Here is a 9085-nt window from a genome sequence, read left to right as displayed (position 1 = left end):
GAAGCCATTAAGTACGGACTTAATAATTTTAAAACTTCTGATTGGATATATTTGTTATATTTCATGACTAAAAAAAGAAAAAGTTATTGAAATAACACAAATATTGACTTTTGTGATTTTGTAGCACCAACAGTTGTGCAATTGAATTTTAATATAGCTTTGTATCAATATTATCATGCAGCAGATTATAAATACGGCAACAATGGCGGCCTCCGTAAAAAATCAACTTTCACAGCTCGCTGGACTTTCTCACTCCGGAGGATCTCACAAAGATGTCACTGAAAAGTAAAATAACTTTTCATCACTTGGAATATATCGTTCAATACATTTTACGCGTTTATATGTACATTAGCTATTAATTTCTCGTTTTAGCACCGTTGTCAGGACATAAATAATAGGAATTAGGCTAAATAAATGAAACTTGATTTTTATTGACATTCAGTCAATATTATTGAAAGACAATTTCGACATCATGAAGGTCTTGAGCAGAGTGGTCTTTGGCATGGGTTGTCATACATTCCCTTTAGGAACAGTCTCTGATCGGACACTGTTCTCTGACTGTTGCTGTTCGTCCCTTTAAGCTGCGATATCGGATATGAAAATACTGCTCTACCCCAAGATTAAATGGTTCCACTACAGATGTCTTCTGTCTTACTCCAGCCACAGTCGTGGGTTGTTCTAAGCAGTTCCTTTGAGCAAGTGTTTTAGTCAAATGACTACAAAAAAGTTACTTGCTTATAGCTCCCTTAATTTCCACATAAACTGACCCCAAATTGTACTGCACATAGCTTAACAATAACATAAACCACTTCCTACCCAACTTAAAATGTCTGTCCATCCAGAAATAGCATGTATACTTCACCTCACATGATCATACATCACTTTCCATATACGGCTTTAATAGTAAAAATGCGTAGTAACCAGCTGTCTTATAAGGGAAGCGATGGGCTGGGTTTGTGGCTGAATCACAAAATTTTACTTGAATTATTTTAAGTTTGTGTCAGATGTGGCATGAAATGATTCCTTTTGGCGAAAAAACACGAATCATGGTGAAAAATATTTTCATATTGCAGCTTTAAAGGAAAGGACAGGAATGGTCAGCTAGGACAAAGGACAGTGTCCGATCAGAGACCGTTTCTAAAGGAACTAGGAATTGGTAGGCAATGTCATGTTGCGAATCTAATAACTCGGGGCAAAGGAAATGAAATGGACTGGGCTGCTAATGAAGTCATTGAAGACGGAAACTTTTTGAGGCACATGAGATAAATGCACAGTCCAGAATAGGAATTGTTCCACTATTTATGTCTTCCATCTTGCCTCCAGCCACAGCTACCAATTGTAGCTGATTAATCAAGTAACATGATTGATAAAAAATAAAAAAATTTCTGATTAAAATGTATTGAGAGAGATTTGAAGCAAACTTTCGATAGATAGGTCAGCTTGAATATGTTTTTAGTCCAAATATATATTATAAAATCACACAGTTTAATTCTATTTGTTTTCATTCTAGATATAAAGCCATTCTGGATACAATATTGAAAGGTTCAAAAGAAGAATTAATACCATGTTTGCAAGTGTTTGTAGAGGCTTGTAAGTAGTTTAACTTGTATCTAAACAATTTTAGTTGTTTCTTCATTTAAAAATTAAGTAAAAATTAAGTAAAAAAAATAATTTGCAGGACTTCAGTTTTAGAAATGGTTCCATTTCTTTGTTATAAAGATCTTGTATGGCTTACACAATGTCTTTTTTGTCCCATTTATCTTGATTACTTATACATTAACTTTGAGTTGTTGTGGTGCGATCATCCTGCCATTACATCGTGTATTAGTGATTACCTATCAAGGTTTTAGGATTGTGATGTATGTTCATTTTTCAAAAGAATATTTACAGGAGCGGATCCAGAGGAGGGGTCCAAACTACTCCAAACCCTAACCTGCTCGGCTACATAAAAAAAAAAATGTAAAACAACACTTTATGAGAAAAGTGTAACGGTCATGTGCTTCATCCTTTATCATCAGTTGGTGGGATGGGATTGGCATTCAAAGCGCGAAATAATGATATAGACATGTGTGGTGTCACAATTAATGCTTTGCATCAGTGAAATTGAATCATAATGTGATTGTATCAATTCATTATAAAAATTGACATCAAGCAGGGTGTTGGATTTATCTCTTTAAATAGCTCAATGTGTATATGTAATTTAGAGACGATGATGGCATCATGCATTGTCAACTGTCAAATTTCCATAACAGGAGCCTGGCAAACCCCCTCCTGCAAAATTTCCTGGATCCGCCCCAGATTTATATACATTTATAATGAGATAGTATACACATAACTTATCCAAGTATTTTTTATACTGTTTTAGTGGTAAATGAAAATGTTAGCCTGGTTATTTCAAGACAGATTTTATCAGAATTTACAACACAGTTGACCAAGCTACCAGATAATATAGCCAAACAAGTATCACATTATACCTTAGAGAAGATTCATTCTAGAGTTATATCTTTTGAGGAGCAGGTAATTCTATTAGCTGTAGCTGTACACATCTAAATCACAAGAAAATGTTTTCTAGCATTTTTAATTTATGAAGGACTGGTGTGTTGTGTTTCTCATCTCATTTTTCAAAATGGTTAATCTGTTCTATACAGATAAGGCATTATGTATCACATCAGCAACTTCATGTAATTACTTGAAACATTAAGTTTGATTTTCTGTGATATAATTTCTGAGATGATGTCATTAAGAACTTCAATGTCTATAATATCTATATTATATTGTGTAAAATTCTGTTTTTAGGTTGCAGCAATTCGCCAACATCTAGCAGATATCTATGAACACGAACAATCATGGAAGGATGCTGCAAATGTTCTTGTTGGTATTCCATTGGAAACTGGTCAGAAGTATGTATTTCTTTTACATAATGTACATATGATTTTAGCGGAGAATATGGAACAATGAAAAAATAGATTTGTCCTTTGAAAATTTGTAGAGCTTCAAAATGAATAAGCTTATTATTTTAAATAATATTGAACTAAATTAAAACATGAAGCATACTGACATAATATTACAATTCAAGCCTATGATTGGAAGATATTACATGAGCATGAAAGATCTATTTGTTAAATAAAGATAGATAGATACATTACAAGTGTTTAGTAGAAATGAAATTTTAGGGAAATTTTGCCGAGACAGAAACATTTCGACCTACTCTTTAATGAATTCCAACTGTCATGGGTTCTTCCAGTTAGCACAAATTAATTGGACCTAGTTTTTTTGTACTAACCAAATGACTACACACTTTTCCCTGTCCGGGCCTTTGCTGTACCACTGGCAAGGGGATGCCAGGCTGAAAAATATCTTTCTTGGCAAACATCTGGCCCCGGTTTCACAAAGCATTCACAGAGTTAAGTTAAGAATTTAATCAAATTTCCATTTCTGTTTATGAGAAATACCTTTGATCCAGAAACACAAAAATTTGCACAGTTTCTTATTGATGTATTTGATACATTAAACAACAAAAGTTTTATAAAGGGCTCTATTTTAGCTAAATTAAGGCAAACAATTTTGAGTGAATTCTGAGAATGTTTTATGAAACTGGGGCCTTGATTGATACCTGAAAAGCCTGGTTATTGTGCCAGCACAATTCTTATTGAGCCACCGTGGCTAGGCATGCCAAGTAGAACAAAACTCAGGAAGCTCTTTGAAGAGAACCTTAAAATAGCTCTAAGGTACATCAGAAGCCTAAATCTATTATGAATCTTGAAAACTGGAATTGAGTTTTTATTTGAATATACTTTCTTATATTTTTAGACAATATACCACAGACTATAAACTACAGACATATTTAAAAATAGCTAGGTTATATCTAGAAGATGATGATCCTGTATTAGCAGAAGCTTTTATTAACAGAGCATCATTATTACAGGCAGATTCACAGAATGAAGAATTACAGATACATTATAAGGTTTGTTTTTTCAGTATAAACACAACACTGTTATTACAGCTCATATGGGATGTATTTCCTTGAAATCTGATGTAAAATGATATGTCTGGAATCAAAAAACTTAAGACTAAATTATATAAAAATGAATGCCTGTCTAGTTCACTTTGTAAATGATTTTAGTTCACTCTTTTACATGACTTGCCATAAACTAAAACGTCATGTAAACTTAAAACTTCCATGGAAACTGAGGACAAGAATAAAATATAATTTTTGATTATGTATATTTCTGTCTATAATAGGCTTGTTATGCTCGAGTATTGGACTATAGACGCAAGTTTATAGAAGCTGCCCAACGTTACAATGAATTATCATATAAAGCTATTGTAGCTGATGAAGAAAGAATGACAGCTTTAGTAAATGCTCTCATGTGTACTGTATTAGCTTCTGCAGGTTAGTATTAATAAAACAGTATTTGATTGAATATATGATGACTTTAAAAACTATGATTTTAAAACTAGATGTCCTTTATAAGCACATTGTTTGAAATGCCTTTTTTGATTTTCTTAAGTACTCAGAAATAATCCAGGGCAATCATGTATTCAATAATAGATTAGTTAAGGATATACACAGGACACAGTGCAATGGATTACAATTACTGGGGCTATTATGGTCATATGTTGATTTTCGTGAATGGTTTAAGTTGTCCCAAGCTAAGTTGTTTAAATGGCATTTTATTAATTGATCAGATGTTATTCAAATCCATCAATCCTAACTTATTTCTAAAGTTCATATTACTTGTTATTGAGTTTAGGCCTTTTTGTTTCATGCACTTGCCAGTTAATGACTGAAAAACAACTCGATAACCGTTTTACCCTTCTTTCGTTAAATTAAAGTAATTAAAATGCTGGTTAACCTTCTATTTACTAAAGGGGGTGGGCTTACTGATTTTCTCTTGCATGACAGAGGAGCTTGTAAGGAACAGCATCTAGTCATTCAGATGGTATGAAAAACTGAGGTCCTATGTACATGTTTTGTGTGCATGTAAAAGGACACTTTGATAAAAATAATTCGAAATAAGAGTAGGCCATAGTGCCACTGTCGGGCAAAATTTCCGTCATAGCACACAGCAAGGCAGATGTCAGTCTTCATTAGCACATACACACACAAGTAAATCTGAATTGTGATTGACTCATTTATCTCTAGGTTTATGAACATAGAATCATATCTTAATCCAATATTTAAAATCAGTATAAATTATACCGTATCCTGCCAAAACAGTCATGTTCCTATTTTATAATTGATATTCATATAACTATTTATATTACAGGTCAACAAAGATCAAGAATGCTGGCTACATTATTTAAAGATGAAAGATGTCAACAGTTACAAGCATTCAATATACTTGAAAAAATGTAAGTTAAAGTATTTCACTACTTTCTTTCTATGTGGTAATAGTGTCTAATCCAACATTGTTCTGCATACACTAGTTTGGAATTCATTGGTTTTCATAATATTTAATACAGCCAGTATATCCTCACCTCACAAGATAGAACAATTTGCTTCCCCAGGTAACATTCGTTGGTAAATATTTCAAATTAGGATCATGTTCTGTTCAAAAACAAACCCCTTTCACAATCTCTTTGACTGTAGTCCTCGTTCTCTGGTTCTCTGATGCTCACACATCACTTAAAAAGGACTGCTTGACCCTGATAAATGTTACTGACAAACATAAAATAATGATACTGGATAATCATAACATTCCTTTGAATGACATGATGAAATAAATGTACTGCCTTGAAATGTGTTGTGAGAATTCATTTAGCCCCGTAGTGACTTAATCCTATGACAAAATAAAAAAACAAAAATTAAAACCTCCCTCTTGCATCCGATTTTTTTTTATGGATTGTCTGAGAACCAGAATATTTTTTTTTTTTGTTTGCTGTTACATTGATAATTGGAATTTTCATATTTTTGATTAACAAGGTGATCATTCTATTTTTGCAGGTATTTAGATAGAATTATTAGAGGAAATGATTTAAAAGAATTTTCTGCACTTTTACAAGATCACCAGAAAGCAGTGACAGCAGATGGTACACGTCGATTATAATAATATTTATATATTAAAATTCTACATGTTGGACTTGAATGTGGGGCAGTTGATCTTGTTTTCATAAAAAATAATGAATAAACTTATATTGTCTTTTAAAAATGAATGCTCAAATTTATCTACTCAGAAAGGATATGAAAATTGTGCATCTAAATTTTAACATTATAGTACAGTGTGCTTTTATTTTTCAGGATCAACAATTTTGGACAGGGCTGTGATTGAACATAATTTACTGTCAGCTAGTAAACTCTATATCAATATATCATTTGATGAATTAGGATCATTGTTAGAAATTGCACCATCAAAGGTATCTAATGTTTTTATTATTACACAATCTGCATTCATGTCAATTGCATCATCAAAAGTATCTAATCTTTTTGATATTACACAATCTTAATACAAGTCAATTGGTTAAATTCTTTGCTCATAATGTCCATCAGAAATCAGTATATAGAATTGACATGAAATAATGGATGTAAATAAATCTAATATAACGAGATAATTAGCTACCCAATTATAAGATTTATTATTAAAGTTTATATACAGTAAGAGACTACATAGTATTCGTTACATTACAACAACTGTCGCATGACAAGGTTTATAGAAGCAAATAAAGATTTATACTGAACTATATGTTTAAGATGCAAAAGACAAGTTAAACAGGACTAACAATACTTCAACAGTACATGTACTTGATAACAGAGAAATTTCTTTTTTTTAAGTCAATGGATTTGAAGAGATTTTTGATACCATTGTGTTGTATAATATAGTCTTCAGTTAAAAGTATAACTTTTCTTTGTTCTGATATTTAATTAAATATATGCATGTCTGTTGCTTAATGCTGCAAATCAAAATTTCCATTTTATAGGCAGAGAAGATAGCTTCACAGATGATAACAGAAGGACGAATGAATGGTTATATTGATCAGATTGATTCTGTTGTTCATTTTGAATGTAAGTTTTGAGAAATGTACAAACAGTACATTTTATCTATTAAGAACAATCAATTTAATCTGATCCAGAGATAACTTGAAATAGAAATTTATTTTGATATTAATGAACTAAAATCTAGAATTTAAATACACATTATTCAAGAGCTAAATCTCCCTATTGCAGGTCTTTCTTTCGGCCTGAAATGTTATATAACTATTAATTAGACATTTTATTATTAAAATGAAAAGACCGTAATCAACTCTCGATGCCATCGTATGTGTTAGGTTTTCCTTGGATTTGAATCCAATCTGCTGCTTAACGCACATTGATGATTAAATCCGAAAATGGATAATCGAGACTATGTTTTCTAATAATACCAACTTTATTAATGATGATCGAGGCCAGGCCTAAAATTCAATCGCTAATATCTTGGTTCAGAATGGAGTAATTTGACTGACATTTTCAGTATATTCCCTTTACATTATTTAGTTTTTAACTTTTATAGTGATAACTGTAAGATTTTTAAAGAGTTGGAATTTATTATCGAAGATGTAGTCCATCATGTAAATGCATTTGTGTCCACATTTGTCCTTTAAAGAAACTCAAGTCATTTAGAATTATAAAGTAGTGTTAGTCAAGTGTTTATAGCTAATGCAATTTTTGAAAACCTGTCATATCATCTATCATAGGTTTGAAGTTGAAACATAGTCCAATAGATCTCTAAATTGTGTTGCATTTGTGAAGCATGCCTTTCTGTAAAACATCTTATGTTTTGATTATTGATAAAGATGTCTTCTTTTTTCCAGCCCCAGAAACATTACCAACATGGGATAAACAGATTCAAAGTTTATGTTTTCAAGTTAATAATATTATGGAAAAAATATCAACAACAGCTCCTGAATGGATGAGTAAAGCCATGGAAAATCAACTGTCCTAGATATATCTTAGCTATTCATGTACAGCAAATAGATATAAAAGATATTTCCAAAACACACATGTTAAGGCATGGAAGATATTTGGATCCTTAGTGAATGTTTTTTCATCCAATGAATTTAGTTTACTTTTCCAGAATAAATAGGCCGAAGCAGTTTGATATTTCATTCTTCAAAATCTTTTTAAATATCCCCATTTCTGCAAGTTTTATTGTCCCTGCCTTTAGGATGAAATGTGTCTAATGTTATTATATCAATATCTTAATTAACCTCGATAATGAACATTTTCTACTCAGATTAAGCAGGGTGGTAAACAATCTGATTGTTCGATGTTTTGTAAAAAGATAAATGTGCAAGTAATTAATGAGTGTCATTTTTGGTACATCAGTCTTACTGTTGCTTGTTTACTTCCTAATTTCAAAGCTTGATAATTTATAGCTGAAAGTTTGGGAGAGCTACCAAGTTTTTATATTGTTTTTTCCCAATAAGATAGAAAGATTTTAATATGTGTTCCAAAGTCAAATTGTGTGGCCTTTCCTTAACAATCTTCAGTACACTATAACTTATTGCTTGATTAAAATTGAAATGTTTTGTGTCTATCATATAGAGAAGAGTGGATATAAATCAAAAGATAGAATTCCTATTTATCCACAAGGAAATACGAGATTGGCAAGAAAAGTGCTAAATCTTTGAGCTATTTGTATACTATATATTATTTTGTTTCATTATACATGTGTATAATTATCAAATATATGTTTATTTGCATTAAAATATAAAAACTTCTTCACTGATATTTTGTAATTATTGATAACTAGATCCCATTTAGTCATCATTTATTTGCTACTGCATAAGAACAGACAGATATTTAAGAGAAGATTTCTTTCCCAGGCTATTTCAATTAAAGTGATACTATTATTTATTTAACCAAATTCTTTTCTTTGAAATTTCATCTAAGAATGCTTCTATGATGTCAAAACTAAATTAATTAGTGTTGCCCTTGCTACAAGAAATATGCATTGCCTTAACAAACACATACTCCTGGTTAATCTCTTGGTCGAGTACATTCCTCAGAATCTTTCAGCGTCGTTTCATCTTGTCAGTGGTGCAGTATGTAAGACGTGACAAGGAATAGTGACTAGTCATTAGGATGGGAGAATAACTGAGCTCACAT

General features: G+C 31.6%; 1 protein-coding gene across 1 annotated transcript; it reads left to right on the top strand.

Annotated features, from left to right (window-relative positions):
- Window positions 1–133: 133 nt before the first annotated feature.
- On the top strand, window positions 134–8697 carry LOC126811377 (COP9 signalosome complex subunit 4). Its single transcript, XM_050536948.1, has 11 exons — window positions 134–285; window positions 1511–1590; window positions 2366–2517; window positions 2797–2900; window positions 3811–3964; window positions 4243–4393; window positions 5271–5355; window positions 5948–6033; window positions 6242–6357; window positions 6919–7003; window positions 7789–8697. Exons 1-11 carry the CDS (start codon window positions 176–178, stop codon window positions 7917–7919), a joined length of 1254 nt encoding a protein of 417 aa, XP_050392905.1. The 5' UTR covers window positions 134–175; the 3' UTR covers window positions 7920–8697.
- The last annotated feature ends 388 nt before the right edge of the window (window positions 8698–9085 follow it).

The sequence above is a fragment of the Patella vulgata genome, chromosome 2 (genome assembly GCF_932274485.2).
Source record: "Patella vulgata chromosome 2, xgPatVulg1.2, whole genome shotgun sequence".
Taxonomy (NCBI): domain Eukaryota; kingdom Metazoa; phylum Mollusca; class Gastropoda; family Patellidae; genus Patella; species Patella vulgata.
The sequence above is the reverse complement of the archived record's forward strand: the minus strand, read 5'-3'. Positions and strand labels throughout refer to the sequence as shown.

Coding starts and splice junctions, on each gene's coding strand:
- LOC126811377 (XM_050536948.1), top strand. CDS start 176: ATGCAGCAGATTATAAATACGGCAACAATGGCGGCCTCCGTAAAAAAT. Junction 1,591..2,365: donor GCAAGTGTTTGTAGAGGCTT/GTAAGTAGTTTA, acceptor ATACTGTTTTAG/TGGTAAATGAAAATGTTAGC. Junction 2,901..3,810: donor CCATTGGAAACTGGTCAGAA/GTATGTATTTCT, acceptor TTATATTTTTAG/ACAATATACCACAGACTATA.